The sequence below is a fragment of the Erythrolamprus reginae genome, chromosome 3 (assembly GCF_031021105.1).
Source record: "Erythrolamprus reginae isolate rEryReg1 chromosome 3, rEryReg1.hap1, whole genome shotgun sequence".
Classification (NCBI taxonomy): domain Eukaryota; kingdom Metazoa; phylum Chordata; class Lepidosauria; order Squamata; family Dipsadidae; genus Erythrolamprus; species Erythrolamprus reginae.
Genome location: NC_091952.1, coordinates 6,434,595 through 6,452,165, shown reverse-complemented (window position 1 = coordinate 6,452,165; position 17,571 = coordinate 6,434,595). Strand labels below are relative to the sequence as shown.

At 43.3% G+C, this 17,571-nt stretch overlaps 1 protein-coding gene across 3 annotated transcripts in view; it reads left to right on the top strand.

Annotated features, from left to right (window-relative positions):
* Window positions 1-17,038, top strand: part of ZBTB46 (zinc finger and BTB domain containing 46) — a 58,090-nt gene extending 41,052 nt beyond the window's left edge. For all 3 annotated transcript variants that reach the window (XM_070744427.1, XM_070744426.1, XM_070744428.1), the window contains 2 exons: window positions 8,344-8,519; window positions 16,315-17,038. In XM_070744427.1, the coding sequence (XP_070600528.1) occupies window positions 8,344-8,519; window positions 16,315-16,683 (545 nt within the window). In that variant the 3' untranslated portion in view covers window positions 16,684-17,038. The remainder of the gene's footprint in view (window positions 1-8,343; window positions 8,520-16,314) is intronic.
* The last annotated feature ends 533 nt before the right edge of the window (window positions 17,039-17,571 follow it).

Here is a 17,571-nt window from a genome sequence, read left to right as displayed (position 1 = left end):
TATTACCTCTGCCCGACGCATTTCGGAGCTGGCTGCCCTCTCAATCAGGCAGGACCTTTGTCAATTCCATCAGGACAAGGTAGTCTTGCGACTGGACCCCACCTTCTTACCCAAGGTCAGTTCCATGTTCCACAGATCTCAGGATATTGTCCTACCTTCCTTCTGCCTCCAACGAGACCATCCCTTGGCAATTAGATGGCACACCCTGGATCTCATCAGAGCGCTGAGAATCTATATCCAACGCACAGGACCCTTCGGAGGTCAGAAGCACTTTTTATAGCCTATCACCCCAGAGTCATGGGGGCCAAAGTGTCTTCAACAGTAATAGGCCGTTGGATCAGAGGGACTATATCTAAGGCCTATGAGTCGGCCTCCCTCTCAGTTCCAAGGAACATCACAGCGCATTCCACCAGGAGCGCAGCCACCTCGGCCGCTTGGGCGACTCAAGCCCCGTTGGAGGAGGTCTGCAAAGCAGCCACTTGGGCCTCGCCAAATTCCTTCATCAGGCACTACAAGATTGATTCTTACGCTTCAGCGGACGCTGCCTTCGGCAGAAGGGTACTCCAATCCGTTATCTCACACGATAGCAATCTAATCCCACCCTAGGGACCATCTATTGGGTATGTCCCATGTGACTGCTGGACCCGCTCCTTCAGTACGGAGAATAGGCGTTGATTGCTTACCTGAACGCCTCTTCTCGTACGGTGAGCGGGTACAGCAGTCACTTCCCGCCCTTGTATGTGTCTTCTTTACCTTTCTATATCTTTCTTCCTCTAACAATGAGAGTTGAACACTACAGAGCTTCACAGCTGAGCCTAGTCTATGGATTCGCGAATTCTGGGGAAGGGGCGGATCCGGCAAGCTTTTTTAACACTAGGCTCAGTTCCACCGGATTGGACGTGAGCAACCCATGTGACTGCTGTACCCGCTCACCGTACGAGAAGAGGCGTTCAGGTAAGCAATCAACGCCTATTTACTAAATATTTATGAAAATATTTATGAAGTTACAGATTCAGTGCCAAATTATTTGTGAAATAGAGTGTATCTTTAGTGGTGCAGGATGTGAAAGAATCAAACCAAGTCATTTCTGACTGTTCATGAATTTAATCCTGCTTTTCTATTTCAGATCACTCACGATAAATTTCTAGCATTGTGACTTTTAGCTGGCTTCCACACAGGTAAATGGAAAGAACAAAGCTCAGTCATGTATGATTCTAAGTATAAAAACTAAAATGTGAAATGTATTCATTCATGTTTTAGATATGAATACAGTACTGCACAATCTTGAAGATACCGACTTGAACCACGAAGACTTGTTTTTGGATTTTCCAGGACCCAGGACACTGTGCTGAACTTCCTACAAGAACATTTTTAAATGTTTGACAAAACTAAAGGAGCATTTCCAAGAATACACTTTACCTATGATTATCCCTCATGATACGACTAACTATCCTAGGCCCAAACTGGCTGGTTCTTCTGAGCATATGTCTCCTTGTCGCCTTGCCTGCTTCCGGTGTTCAAAACATCCTGCAAACTTCACACTAAGAGTCAAACATGGATTGGCATGGGGGGGAATAAACCCCATTTCAATTGGAAGAAGATGCATTGTCCTCACTGCCTCTCATTATGTCAGGGCAAAACAAATTTAAACTGGCATCTTACGTCTGTACACTCCAGCTAATGTCTTTCTTTGCTACTTGGAAAAACCTGATTACTCATAAGAAAGGTTGCTATCTAATTTCTACCCAGCCTTCTGAAGAACCTCTACAGAATATTGATCAAAATCAGGAATATAATCTTAAGAAAGAAAACTAAGGGTAGTAGGGAAGTCAGCTCTTCAGACCTTGAAATACCTAACACCTCAACTGTCCAGTGTCTCAATAGTTCTGCATGTAACAACTATTTATTTACTGCCATTACAAAAAAAGTGACTTTAACTGATCCTCACACATACAACGGTTGCAGGAGCTCTGCTGTCCAATGATCAAAATTTGGGCGCTTGGCAGCTAACGTCTATTTATTCAAGGGTCACATGATCACCATTTGTGGCCTTCCCAGCTACCTTCTGACTAGCAAAGTCAATGAGAAGGAGCCAGATTCACTTAACAAACTGCATGATTCACTGCTGTGTGATTCGCTTAACAACCGTGACAAAAGGGTCATAACAAGAGCCGGGGTGGCGCAGCAGGTATAGTGCTATACTGCAGGCCACTGAAGCTAACTAGATCTGTAAGTCAGCAGTTCAAATCTCATCACCGACTCAAGGTTGACTCAGCCTTCCATCCTTCCGAGGTGCGTAAAATGAGGACCCGGATTGTGGGGGCAATACGCCGGCTGTGTTAAAAAGTGCTGTTGCTAACATGTTGTGCACCGCCCTGAGTCTAAGGAGAAGGGCGGAATAAAAATCGAATAAAGAAATAACATGGGGTGTGCCTCAGTTCACAACTACCTTGCTTAACGAAGGAAATTCCAGTTCCCATTGCGGTTGCAAGTTGAGGGCTACCTCTCAGTTGTACTGGTACTGCGGTATAAATCTTTAATATAAAGTAAATCCTGATTAACGTCAGGTACAGAAAGGTATTGTTTACTCTTAGCATTTCTAAATTCTGTGATCAAGATGCATAAATCTTAAATGTGAAAGTTTTAATGTTTTTAAGATTAGGTATGCATAATTTTTAGAGAAAACATTTAATATTATTTATTTATTTATTTATTCATTCATTTATTTATTTATTAGATTTGTATGCCGCCCCTCTCCGAAGACTCGGGGCAGCTAACAACAATATAAAAAGACAATATAAACAAATCTAATATTAAAAACAATCTAAAAAACCCCAATTTAAAGAACCACTCATACATACAAGCATACCATGTATAAATTCTATAAGCCTAGGGGAAAGGAATATCTCAGTTCCCCCATGCCTGACGACGGAAGTGGGTTTTGAGGAGCTTGCGAAAGGCAAGGAGGGTGGGGGCAACTCTGATATCAGGGGGGAGCTGGTTCCAGAGGGTCGGGGCCGCCACAGGGAAGGCTCAAAATGGGTGAACAGTGCAGTCAGGCGGTAGGGAAAGCAAGTAGGATGCTTGGCTGCATAGCTAGAGGTATAACAAGCAGGAAGAGGGAGATTATGATCCCGCTATATAGAATGCTGGTGAGACCACATTTGGAATACTGTGTTCAGTTCTGGAGACCTCACCTACAAAAAGATATTGACAAAATTGAACGGGTCCAAAGACGGGCTACAAGAATGGTGGAAGGCCTTAAGCATAAAACGTATCAGGAAAGACTTAATGAACTCAATCTGTATAGTCTGGAGGACAGAAGGAAAAGGGGGGACATGATCGAAACATTTAAATATATTAAAGGGTTAAATAAGGTCCAGGAGGGAAGTGTTTTTAATAGGAAAGTGAACACAAGAACAAGGGGACACAATCTGAAGTTAGTTGGGGGAAAGATCAAGAGCAACATGAGAAAATATTATTTTACTGAAAGAGTAGTAGATCCTTGGAACAAACTTCGAGCAGACGTGGTAGATAAATCCACAGTAACTGAATTTAAACATGCCTGGGATAAACATATATCCATCCTAAGATAAAATACAGAAAATAGTATAAGGGCAGACTCGATGGGCCATGAGGTCTTTTTCTGCCATCAGACTTCTATGTTTCTATGTTTCTAAGGCTCTTCTCCTGGGTCCAGCCAAACGACATTGCTTAGTCGACGGGACCCGGAGAAGGCCAACTCTGTGGGACCTAACCGGTCGCTGGGATTCATGCGGCAGAAGGCGGTCCCGGAGATATTCTGGTCCGATGCTATGAACCAAGGCAAATATTTTTGTACTATATTTTTACAGTTTGTTTAAATTATAATACATTTCATTTTAATGCTGTATGATACCAACACTTCAGAATCCTAGTGTAATTCTGCCTTAGTAGCAATATGATGTGGGATTAACCCAGCTCATCCTACTCATCTTCTACAGATTTTTTTATCCCACCTGTGTAGTGGATTGAGCTGAAAGTGGTTGGCTCAAGGTCATCCAGATGGCTTTTATGCCTGAGGTGAGACTATAGTTTACAGTCCCCAGTTTTCTAGGCTAGCCCTTTAACAACTACAGCAGACTAGCTCTATAGATGCAGCAAAACATCTAGGTCCCACAGAGTGGGTCTTCTCCGGGTCCCGTCAACTAAACAATGTCGCTTGGTGGGACCCAGGGGAGGAGCCTTTTCTGTGGCGGCCCCAGCCCTTTGGAACCAACTCCCATCATCACCTAGATCAGGTAGAAAGTATGGTAATCCTTTTCTTCCAGGTAAACCAAGTCTCTCTCCTTCTCACTGCTGAATAATGGAATAGTTTACTCTTTACACTTATTTTTCTTAGAAGTGGAGATATTTTATTATTCTGTCAATCTTTTTTGCTCTTTTTAGTCTTGCTTTTTTATTTACTACCTAAAGTCATAAAAGTAGTCTACAAAAATTAGAATTAAATAAAAATGACCCGGTCAAGCTGTTTTATTAATTCAAGGAACATTTCAGTGCGTATACACACACATATGAAAAGAGTGTATTAATGTAATTGAGTTTTATACTACAGCAATCATAAGATTCTTGCAGGTACACATGAACAAATTATCTCAGGGACCGCCTTCTGCTGCACGAATCCCAGCGACCAGTTAGGTCCCACAGAGTGGGTCTTCTCCCGGTCCCGTCAACTAAACAATGTCACTTGGCGGGACCCAGGGGAAGAGCCTTCTCTGTGGCGGCCCCAACCCTCTGGAACCAACTCCCCCCAGAGATTAGAACTGCTCCCACCCTCCTTGCCTTTCGTAAGCTGCTTAAAACCCACCTCTGCCGCCAGGCATGGGGGAATTGAGATACTCTTTCCTCTAGGCCTCTACAATTTTATGCATGGTATATCTTGTATGTATGTTTGGTTTTTATAATAATGGGTTTTTAACTGTTTTTAGTATTGGATTATTATTATATGCTGTTTTATTACTGTTGTTAGCTGCCCCTAGTCTGCGGAGAGGGGCGGCATATAAATCAAATAAATAAATAAATAAATACATACATACATACATACATACATACATACATACATACATACATACATAGTGATTAAATCATTCTTTCTAAAGATAGTATTGTCCCTGTTTATGAAGATGAACCGTAAGCATTTTTCTCATTAGCGAGAGTTGTATTTCTGGCAACATACTTGCTCTAATGAAATGTCAGGTGTGGGAGTAGGAATCCTATAGGTCTTGAAAGGAGCAGATGAAGCCAGTTGTAATTATTTCGTGTAAAAAGTTTTGTTTCCTGGTCTTAGGCCAAGATCTTCTTTTGTAAAATCCAGTTTCTTCATCCATTTGACAATTTTATCTATAGTTATCTTGAAGCTGTTGGAAAATGTTGGTCAGGCCAAAACATGGAAATGATTATTGTTCATCCTAATGTTTAATCGGAAAAAATGCTGTCAAAAATTCTTTATTATAACCTTTTTTTAAAAAAAGTTGATGGTGGTCAACATATTTATTACAGGTTTTTTTCATATTTCTCATTTCTCCACTGGTGCAATTACAAACTCTGGTTCTCATGTACTAAACATCAAAGCAACATTGCATTTAAGTTGTTTATTGTAATTCCTACCAATACAAGAGCCAAAGGCAAACTCTGAATTGTGCAGCTCTTTATTCTTTTTTGCAAAACAAATGAAGAACTTGTATACACAAGGAAAGAAGATACCTAATAAGATAGCTGGATGCTATTGTGAGGAAAAGGCTGATTTCTGAAAAATAATTTTGTTCCCCAGGAGACACAACTCCCTGCAAAATTGCCAAGTCAATGTGCTTGCAGACCCATCTGCAAAACAGTTGTGTGTAAGTGCGGTTTGTAGAATTAAAGGCCTGGCTTCCAAGTCAAATTGAATATAATCTGCTTCAAGGCAAAATCAATACTCGGAACGCTTAAGTCACGGAGTTAAGCTCCCACTGAAAGGAGAATGAAAAACACATTGTGAAAGGGGCTTTGTACTGGCCAAGGGTCACTAAAGTGGCACTTGGGGTAATTCTAGGCAGCTTTTTAAAACATGAATTCATTCACATTTGGATAGGGGATTATCATGGTAGACTGGATGCTTTCTCTGGTAGTAAATGTACTAGTGAGGAAATTGTGTTGTCTGTGTCACACAAACTGCTGGTGGTCTTTTCTTCTTTATCTCCGCGCAGGTTTGTTTGGGAAAGGACTTTTGTGCAAGAATGGGTGTCACTTGAAGTAATTTCTCTCTTTTCCTGGTATGTTTTTGTAAGGGTTTGATTGTTTCATCCCGAGAGAAGCAATTAGTAAGTTTAAGTAATTGTATAAAGCATAAAGAAGTGGATTTGTGCAGTTAATACAATGAGCGGGATGTTTTATTCTAGACTTGGTGGTTTTATGTCTCCACCGACTGCATTGGCTACCAATCTGTTTCCGGACACAATTCAAAGTGTTGGTTATGACCTATAAAACCCTACATGGCATAGGACCAGATTATCTCCGAGACCGCCTTCTGCCGCATGAATCCCAGCAACCCGTGAGGTCCCACAGAGTTGGTCTCCTTAGGGTCCCGTCGACCAAACAATGTCGGCTGGCGAGACCTAAGGGAAGAGCCTTCTCTGTGTGGGGAGGGAGCCCTCTGGAATCAGCTCCCTCTGGAGAGTCACACTCCTGAAGCTGACCGGGTTGTTTATCATTTGCTGCAAGGAAGCAAATTGCTGGGAGGCAGAGGCCGAAGGGTGGGGGCTGGTGGGTGGGTGGTGCTTTGGCAACATTTGTTCTATAAGACACACAAACATTTGACCTCCCTTTTTTGGGGGGGGATGTGTCTTATACACCCAAAAATAGGATATTGGCTACAATATGGTGAAATTCTGTCCTGTTGTCTTTTCATAAATACTGAATGTGGGAACTTTTCACATAGAGGTTGGTATGAGAGGTTTCAATTATCCTTGAAATCCTGCTGCCTTAAATAGAGACTTGCAGATAAACTATTTTCTTTTTTAATTATTTATACAACGTGTACTGAGTTGAACTGGGGGGGTGTTGGAAAACCAAGCAAAATCCCCCCACCTTGTGGTATCTTATGTGGAAATGGGTAAAAATTATTCTCAACCTAATGAGACTTTTAAAAAGAAACCTTTGCCTTTTAAATAGCAAATCTTATAAACTCTGTGGCCCTGTTTTATGGACTACCGGTAGCAAAATGTTTGCCAGGAGTGTGCAAACAATTTTTTCATCCCCGTCTCCTTTCAATTAACACAGCTAGCCTGCAATTTTACAGTCTGGCGACTGCTAAATAATTTATTGTGCTCTTTGGCAAACAGTGGGAGGGGAAAGGAGAAAACACAGCAAGACCGGCAGAGATCAGCAGATTAGAATAGAGACTCTGGGGAAAACGGCTTCTGGAATATTTGGTGGGTTTGTTTGGGCTAAGAAGGAGACAGCAGATCACTTGTGGAGGCCAGAAGCTAATGGCTGCCTGTAACCCTCTCCCATGCGTGTCCCACTAAATTGAGTTCCCCAAAGGCTGGGTGCACGCAAAGTCTTCTCAGCAGGTTGTTTCCACTTGGTTTACAGTCCAGTGGAAGCTGATTATGCCAGCAAGGGTCACTTCAAGGAGTGCATAGCGTTGCAACTTGTTCATTGATAAGGTAATTGTTACAAGCTGTGAGCCAATTCAAGCACTTCCACAGATCAGCCGGACAAAGAATAACGGAATAAGAGAACTGGGAGGTCTTCTTGGAGGTCTTCTAAACCAGGGGTCCTCAACTTCTGGGCCATGGTCCACTGCAGGCGTATTTAGGAGAGACAATTGGACAGGGGACAGAAGGCACATTGGTGCACCTATGCACGCCCCTTACTGACCTCTTAGGAACCTGGAGAGCTCAATCGTGGATAGTCTAAGGGTAAAATGTTGGGGGTTAGGGGATGACACTACGGAGTCCGGTAATGAGTTCCACGCTTCGACAACTCGATTACTAAAGCCATCTTTTTTACAGTCACGTTTGGAGTTGTTAATATTAAGCTTGAATCTGTTGCGTGCTCTTGTGTTGTTGTGGTTGAAGCTGAAGTAGTCGTTGACAGGCAGGACGTTGCAGCATATGATCTTGTGGGCAATACTTAGATCAGTGTTTCCCAACCTTGGCAACTTGAAGATATCTGGACTTCAACTCCCAGAATTCCCCAGCCAGGCTATTTTGTTATTTAGTTTGTTTATTTGTTTGTATCCTGCCTTCCTTATTTTTACAAACCGTGCCCAAAATCTCAAGAGAGAGCTTGTAATCTGCTTTGCCTTGTGCTTCTTTTCAGTAAATGAGTTCACGGTCATCCGGAAGAAGTTCAAATGTCCCTATTGCAGCTTCTCAGCCATGCACCAGTGCATCTTGAAAAGGCACATGCGGTCCCACACAGGAGAACGGCCCTACCCGTGCGAAATTTGCGGCAAGAAATTCACCCGGCGGGAGCACATGAAGCGGCACACCTTGGTAAGCGGGAACCTCCAGAGACTTTGCTAGAGGCAAGGATGGATAGGAACTGGTGGCCTGCCTGAAAGAGGATATGTGGGTGAGCCATAGGGACAGTGGTTCCTCTACCTAAGAAGGCCTCTACTTACAAACTTTTCTAGATAAGAAAGGTGTTCAAGATTTTTTTGCCTCTTCCCAAGAACCATTTTCCACTTACAAACCCGAGCCTCCGAAACTGTAACCGGAAAAGGCAGGGAGAAGCCTCCGTGGGGTCTCTCTAGGAATCTCCTGGGAGGAAAGAGGGCCAGAAAAGGTGGGGAGAAGCCTCCATGGGGCTTCTCTAGGAATCTCCTGGGAGGAAACAAGGCCTCCACCCTCCCTGTGGTTTCCCCAAGTGCACACATTATTTGCTTTTACATTGATTCCTATGGGAAAAATTGCTTCTTCTTACAAACTTTTCTTCTTAAGAATCTGGTCACGGAACCAATTAAGTTTGTAAGTAGAGGTACCACTGTATTGTGCCGACAGCTTTTGCATTCTTCTTCCTGTTGATTGGGCATAATGTTTGCCAACATCACATGTAATGATGGATTTAAAAATTCGTAACAGCACTGTGAAAACATTTAAGTAAAAAACAACAGTCAAACATTAAGAAAAACACATAACATAAACTTTATATTAGATAACCTAACAAAATATAAACAGTAAGATATTCATTTAGCAGCATTGTATATCGATATATCTTCTGTGTTTATATATCACTTGTTCATTAATTTATCTATACTCACATTTCCTAATTCCAATCTGTTGATTGATTGGATTGGATTGGATTGGATTTGTATGCCACCCCTCTCCGTAGACTCGGGGTGGCTAACAACAGTAGTAAAACAGCATATGACAATCCAATATTAAAACAGTTAAAAACCCTTATTGTAAAACCAAACATACATACAGACATACCATGCATAAAATTGTAAAGGCCTAGGGGGAAAGAGTATTTCAGTTCCCCCATGCCTGGCGGCAGAGGTGGGTTTTAAGAAGCTTACGAAAGGCAAGGAGGGTGGGGGGGAGTTGGTTCCAGAGGGCCGGGGCCGCCACAGAGAAGGCTCTTCCCCACCAAGCGACATTGTTTAGTTGACGGGACCCGGAGAAGACCCACTCTGTGGGACCTGACTGGTCGCTGGGATTCGCGCAGCAGAAGGCGGTCCCTGAGATAGTCTGGTCCGGTGCCATGAAGGGCTTTATAGGTCATAACCAACACTTTGAATTGTGACCAGAAACTGATCGGCAACCAATGCAGACTGTGGAGTGTTGGTGTAACATGGGCATATTTGGGGAAGCCATGATTGCTCTCACAGCTGCATTCTGCACGATCTGAAGTTTCTGAACACTTTTCAAAGGTGGCCCCATGTAGAGAGCATTACAGTAGTCGAGCCTCGAGATGATGAGGGCATGAGTGACTGTGAGCAGTGACTCCCGGTCCAAATAGGGCCGCAACTGGTGCACCATCCGAGTACATTTGTTGGGGGTCCAGGGAAAGGGAGGGTCTTACCTTCTCTTTCTGCTCAAGTTCCCCATGGACAATTGGTGGGCCACTGTGTGTCACAGAATGCTGGACTCGATGGACCTTGGCCTGATTCAGCAGGGCTCTTCTTATGTTCTTATGTTCTTAAATCTATCCACCTATCACCTTTTTCCCTATAAACGTAACTGCCTATTTAAATTTACTTTCATGTTCCAACCAATTAGACAATATTTTATAAAATTTTGACCAGTGCTTTCCTAATCCATCCTCACACACTCTTCCAGTATGGTTGGAAGAAATATGAGACCTCTGGCTATCAGAATATTTCAAATGCTTCAGATTTTTAAAAGAGAAAAGAAAAGGGTTTGAATATTGAATGGAAGTGTTATTTAATAAAAATAATAATAATTTATAATAATAATTTATTAGATTTGTATGCCGCCCCTCTCCGAAAACACAGGGCGGCTAGATAGAATCGGTCTTTAGACCATTCTGAAGACTTTTGTAACAAGATCCAAACATAGGAAGTGCATCTTGGAAAGAAATCCTGTTTCCTCCCAGCTGTTCTCTGGATATCGGGGCAGGATATTTTACAGACAGTCTGACCTGCACCCAGTTGCCTTCTGGAAATGGTTGTCTTCCGCTCCATGGGGAAAACGTTCAGTGCTCAGCTGATACGCGACTGCCTGCTTACCACAGGTGCAAAGTTGCATCTTGCCTTGCCAAACGGCGGCAATTTGTAGATGAGGATGGGCAGCTAGCTTGTGTTGCTTCAACAGCAATGTTTAGGGCATTGTTTTCCAACCTTGGCAACTTGAAGATATCTGGACTTCAACTCCCAGAATCCCCCAGCCAGCGAATGCTGGCTGGGGGATTCTGGGAGTTGAAGTCCAGATACAAACTTACAAACTTAATTGGTTCCGGGACGAGGTTCTTAAGGTGAAAAGTTTGTAAGATGAAACAATGTTTCCCATAGGAATCAATGGAAAAGCAATTAATGCGTGCAAGCCCAAAATTCACCCCTTTTGCCAGCCAAAGCGCCCATTTTTGCGCTGTTGGGATTCCCCTGAGGCTCCCCTCCATGGGAAACCCCACCCCCAGACTTCTGTTTTTTTGCGATGCTGCGGGGGAATCCCAGCAGGGGAATCCCAGCATCGCTGGCAACGGAAGTCCGGAGGTGGGGTTTCTGAGCAAAGGGAGCATCAGTAAAATCGCAGCATCGCAAAAACACCGAAGTCCTCGAAACCCCACCTCCAGACCTCTTGTGTTTTTGCAATGCCGCGATTTCACTGAGGCTCCCCTCACTGGGAAACTCCACCTCCGGACTTCCGTTGCCAGCGAAGCGCCTGTTTTTGCGCTGCTGGGATTCCCCTGCAGCATCACAAAAACACGGAAGTCCAGAGATGGGGTTTCCCATGGAGGGGAGCCTCAGGGGAATCCCAGCAGCGCAAAAACGGGCACTTCGCTGGCAACAGAAGTCCGGAGGCGGGGCATCCAAGTGGCGGCGGTGGGTTTGTAAGGTGAAAATAGTTTGTAAGAAGAGGCAAAAAAAATCTTAAATCCTGGGTTTGTATCTCGAAAAGTTTGTATGACGAGGCGTTTGTAAGACAAGGTGTCACTTTATCTTCAAGTTGTCAAGGTTGGGAAACACTGGTTTAGGGGCCACTGCACTCTGTTGCCATAGTACCCAGAACTTGCTGCCTCCTTCCTTCTCTCCACGAATCCTTGTCCATTCGGATGACTGCCTCGGCCATCTGGACATGGGACCAATTTCTCCCAAGATGCCCCTTGATTTGCTCCATTGGGTGTGGGCTTTGGGTAGCCCGAGGTATTAATTCAGCTACAGACACATACCGCCAATCACTTCTTTGTTCTTTCTTGAAACTAAACTTACTGCAGTGGTTGAATTTCAGGTACATTTTGTTTTGTTTTTTTAAAAAATGGAAAATTGTAAGGCATGGGCAAGGGGGACAAGCTATCATCAGTTGATAATGAATGAGAACTATCTGCACAAAGATGCAAAAAATAAAAATAAAAGGCTTGTATGTTTATGTCCTTTCAAATATATAGGGGTTGTTTCTGTGGGGGAAATAGTAGCACAAAGGAGTATTACGAGAGTTGCCCTGAAACTAATGCACCACATTTTTTTTCTCAGCCTACTGTAATGGTACAAATGCGAAACTTTAGATATACTGTACATTATTTATTTATTCAATTTTTATGCCGCCCTTCTCCTTAGACTCAGGGCGGTTTACAACATGTTAGTAATAGCACTTTTTAACAGAGCCAGCCTATTGCCCCCACAATCCGGGTCCTCATTTTACCCACCTCGGAAGGATGGAAGGCTGAGTCAACCTTGAGCCGGTGATGAGATTTGAACCACTGACCTTCAGATCTACAGTCAGCTTCAGTGGCCTGCAGTACATGCTGCGCCAACCTGAATTGTCAAGGAGTACATGTGCAAATTTTGCGTGTCTTCAGACAGATAGCGTAGCTGCAGCAGTGTTTTGAAATGGCGTCTGTAAGTGATGTACATTACACTGAGGGAAAATGAAACTGTTGGGAACATTCACAAACGTTTGTGTACAGTTTACGGAGAATCTGCAGTCAACAAAAGTACAGTTAGTCGCTGGGCACAGAGAGTGAGGCCATTAGAAGAACAGAACAGAAGAACAGAGGGTGAGGCCATTAGAACAAGGAGTGGTACCAACAGGGCATACACGCCCTTGTGTCTCGCTGGAGGAAGGCCATAGAACGGGACGGAGATTATGTGGAAAAATAGAGAGTGTAGAAGAAACATCACTCTTTCTTGTGTGTACGTTTCATTGTGTTCAATTAAAAAACGTTGAAGGGAAAAAAAGTGGTGCATTACTTTCTGGCCGACCCTGGTATTAATAAAGAAGAACATCTGTAGCTCAAAGTTGGCATTAGGAGCTGTTGGTGCTCTCTGAGCTTGGTTGTTACAAGAGCACACAACAGATTTAAACTTAATATTAACCGCTCCAAACTTGACTGTAAAAAATATGACTTCAGTAACCGAGTTGTCAAAGCGTGGAACTCATTACTGGACTCCATAGTGTCATCCCCAAACCCCCAACACTTTACCCTTAGATTATCTACGGTTGACCTCTCCAGATTCCTAAGAGGTCAGTAAGGGGCGAGTACAAGTGCCCTAGAGTGCCTTCCGTCCCCTGTCCTATTGCTCTCCTATATCTCCTATTCCTTTCTTCTATTCCTATATCTCTTCTTCTCTTCTTTCATTGATATGTTCTATTACTATACCTTCTTTTCTATTATTTCTTAGATATATTTTACTATGAGTATCTCCTCTATAACCTTCATCATGTATTTTACTATGTGTATATAGATATATACCCACTAAAACCCTCATTGTGCATTGGACAAAATAAATAAATAAAAATAAATAAATTTATTTTGTTCTTTGCTATGCTTTTGTGGCTTAACGCAAATAAAAACCAAGGCCTTTGAAGACAAAATAAAATGCAATTAAATCAAAATAAACATTTGTTTATATGTGGTCACTTTAAAAATATACATAAAAGTTTATTGATTGATTGATTAGTTGAACCTATAGACAGGTGTACTTTCCTCCACCTTTGATTATATCTGGCAAACAAAACCCCTGGGCAGGATGATTGGCACAGAGCCTGCCTATTGAGAGATGTGATTGCATGGAGACTTAAACAGTCTTAAGGCCAATGCAATTTAATCTCTGCAGTACTTAAAAGTACATAGGCAGGGTTTGATACAATGCAGGTAGTTCTTGACATGTGGCCACAATTGAGCCCAGAATTTATGTTGCTAAGTGAGAAATTTGTTAAATGACTTTTGCCCCATTTTACAAATTTTCTTGCTACATGTTATGTGAATCACTTTAGTTCAGTGAATCTGTTTGTTCTGAGCTAGGCTTCCGATTCCTTGTCCCGACAAAACCTCTTTTTATTTAGCTGGTGTGAATTCCTAGCATTCACATCCGGCAAAGTCCCAGCCAACAGGCTTTTAAGGGTGAATTGCAACCACAGACCTTATCAGTCCTTGGAGAGTTGCCAGGCCAATATCTTCCAGGCGTGATGCTGTAGAAGGAAATACTTGGCCAGGAGTCTCTGTGACGCACAAATCAGATAAGCAACTCTTCACACATGAGCGAACCAATTGTCTCCTGCAAACACCAGTCCCCTTTTATTTATTTTATTTGTTTGTTTTATGGGGTTCCTCAAGGGTTGGTCCTCTTCCCCCTTGCTGTTTAATATCTACATGAAAACTGCTGGGTGAGATCATCTGACGGCACAGGGGGAGTTACCATCAGTGTGCTGATGATACTCAGCTATACATCTCTACCCCGTGTCCACTCAGTGAACCAGTGGAAGTGATGTGCTGATGTCTGGAGGCTGTTAGGGTCTGGATGGGTGTTAACAGGCTCAGACTCCACCCAGATAAGATGGAGCGGCTGGGGGTTCTGCCTCCCGGGGATACCTCCACCAGTCTGTCCATTACTCTGGGGGCGGGATTTTGACCCCCTTAGAGAGGGTCCGCAACTTGGGCATCCTCAATCCACAGGTGACTTTGGAACATCATCTTTTGGCTGTGGCGAGCGGGGCGTTTGCCCAGGTTTGCCTGGTTCACTAGGTATTATTATTATTATTATTATTATTATTATTATTATTATTATTATTTATTGGATTTGTAACTCCGCAGACTCAGGGCGGCTAACAACAATGATAAAAAACAACATGTAACAATCCAATTTAATAAAACAACTAAAAACCCTTATTATAAAAACCAAACATACACACAAACATACCATGCATAAATTGTAATGGCCCAGGGGAAGGAATATCCTAACTCCCCCATGCCTGGCGACAAAGGTGGGTCTTGAGTAATTTGCGAAAGACAAGGAGGGTGGGGGCCGTTCTAATCTCTGGGGGGAGTTGATTCCAGAGGGCCAGGGCCACCACAGAGAAGGCTCTTCCCCTGGGGCCCACCAAACGACATTGTTTAGTCGACAGGACCCGGAGAAGGCCAACTCTGTGGGACCTTATCGGCCGCTGGGATTCGTGCGGTAGAAGGCCATGTAGGGCTTTAAAGGTCATTACCAACACTTTGAATTGTGACCGGAAACCGATTGGCAGCCAGTGCAGCCAGTTACAGCCCTATTTGGACAGGGAGCCTCTAGTCACAGTCATTCATGCCCTTATCACCTCAAGGTTCGACTACTGAAATGCTCTCTACATGGGGCTACCTTTGAAGTGTGCTCGGAAACTACAAATCAGTGCAGTCATGGGCCTCCCTAGGTGTGTCCATGTTTCTCCAGCACTCTGCAGTCTGCATTGGCTGCCGATTGGTTTCTGGACACAATTCAAAGTGTTGGTTATGGCCTATAAAGCCCTTCATGGCATCGGACCACATTACTTGCGGGACCGCCTCCTGCTGCATGAGTCCCAGCGACCGATCAGTTCTCAGAGTTGGCCTTCTCCAGGTCCTGTCAACTAGACAATGTCACTTGGCGGGGCCTAGGGGAAGAGCCTTCTCTGGGAGGGCCCCGGCACTCTGAAATCAGCTGCCCCCAAAGATTCACACTGCCCCCACCCTCCTCGCCTTCTGCAAGAGTCTGAAAACTCACCTATGTCACCAGGCTTGGGGCTATTAGACTCTAGCTCCCAGCCAACAAATGTAATGTATGTTTGTTGTGTGAATGGTAATTGTTGGTTTTAATTATTATTGGGATTTTAGATCAGATAAGTGGATTTTAGATTAATTGGATTTAGGATTTGTATTTTATTGTTCTTTTTTTATGTTGTAAGCTGCCCCAATTCCCCGGAGAGGGGCGTCATATAAATCCAATAAATAGATAGGTAGGTAGGTAGGTAGGTAGGTAGAATGATAGAATAGAATAGAATAGAATAGAATTTTTATTGGTCAAGTGTTATTGGACACACAAGGAATTTGTCTTGGTACATATGCTCTCAGCGCCCATAAAATAAGATATACATTTGTCAAGAATCATGTGGTACAACACTTAATGATAGGTAGAAAGGTAGATAGGTAGTAGATAGGTAATAATAATAATAATTTAATAATAATTTATTAGATTTGTATGCCGCCCCTCTCCACAGACTCAGGGGGCTCACAACAATAATAATAACAATGTGCAATGTAACAAATATAATATTTAAAAGAAAGTATCTAAGGTAGATAGATAATCTACGTTATACCATGAAGACATTTTCCCTCTGTTAATTTACCTGCTTTAATTTTTGTCCTCCTGCCCAGGTTCACAGCAAAGACAAAAAATACGTCTGCAAAGTGTGCAACCGAGTGTTCATATCAGCCGCCAGCGTGGGCATCAAGCACGGTTCCCGCCGCCACGGCGTGTGCACTGACTGTTCCGGCCACAGCATGGCTGGCCGCTTAGATGGCGGTGGTGGAGACAGGTCCCCGGATGGATTGTACGGCGCCGAGGGCCCTTACGCCGAAGACCCCGACGATCTCAAGGCGGAAGGAGACGAAGAGGAGGAAGAGGACGACCTGAAATGGAAAGAGGAGATGGAGATTTCGCAAGACGAGGCCATCTTGGAAAACGACAAAGGTGGCGCAGAGAACCCTGGGGAGACCGACCACGATTTCGCTTGGATTTCTTAGGGGTTTGGGTTTTTTTTCCTGCCGGTTTGGAGATCGCAGGGGGGAAGAGCTGTATCAGGAAAGCTCCAGGAGCTTGGCTCTTGTCCCCATGTATAGAAACGCATTGAGTGTGAAGACACTTTTTTTTTTGTCAAAGAACATCTGGCAAGTTCTCTATCGGGTTTTTACATCAATAAGCATTTTCCCTCAATGCTGTCACTTCCTTCTTTTAAATCCTTCCAACCGTTTTAGAAATAGGAAAAGAAGAAACCCAACCCTCAAATCTTTCACTCAGAACCAACCAGGATATATGCAGGCAGCATGGAGTTTCCTCTCTCAAATATATTATACGTACGTACGTACGTACAGACATACATATATGTGTGTGTAACATATTTTTGCTGATAATGAAAAGGAAGGGAGACTAGTATAGATAGATCTATTTCAAGCTTATTTTGCTCTCATCAGCTAGCCATACCCTTACCGGGATTTGAACACACACACACAACCACACATATATATATATGTCACATGTTTTTTTTTGCTGAATTTGAAAATTAAGGGAGACTAGGATAGATCTATTTCGGCCTTATTTTGGCCTCATCAGCTAGCCATACCCACTGGGACTTGAACCTGCAACCTTTGCCTTGTAAGGCAGAGAATTAACCTCTAGGCTACAGTATCCAATCTCTTTAGCTCTGCACCAGGGAAGGGTTACATATTTTTGTGTCGAATCACCTGGTGTATTGAAGGAACATCACAAGCTCCTTATTTGCCTCTCGGCCCAACCCAGGGCCATTTCCAAGGCATTTAATTTTATTGATAGCCAACAATTCTATCTATATGTCTTGTTTTTTGTTTTTTGCTGAATTTGAAAATTAAGGGAGACTAGGATAGATCTATTTTGGC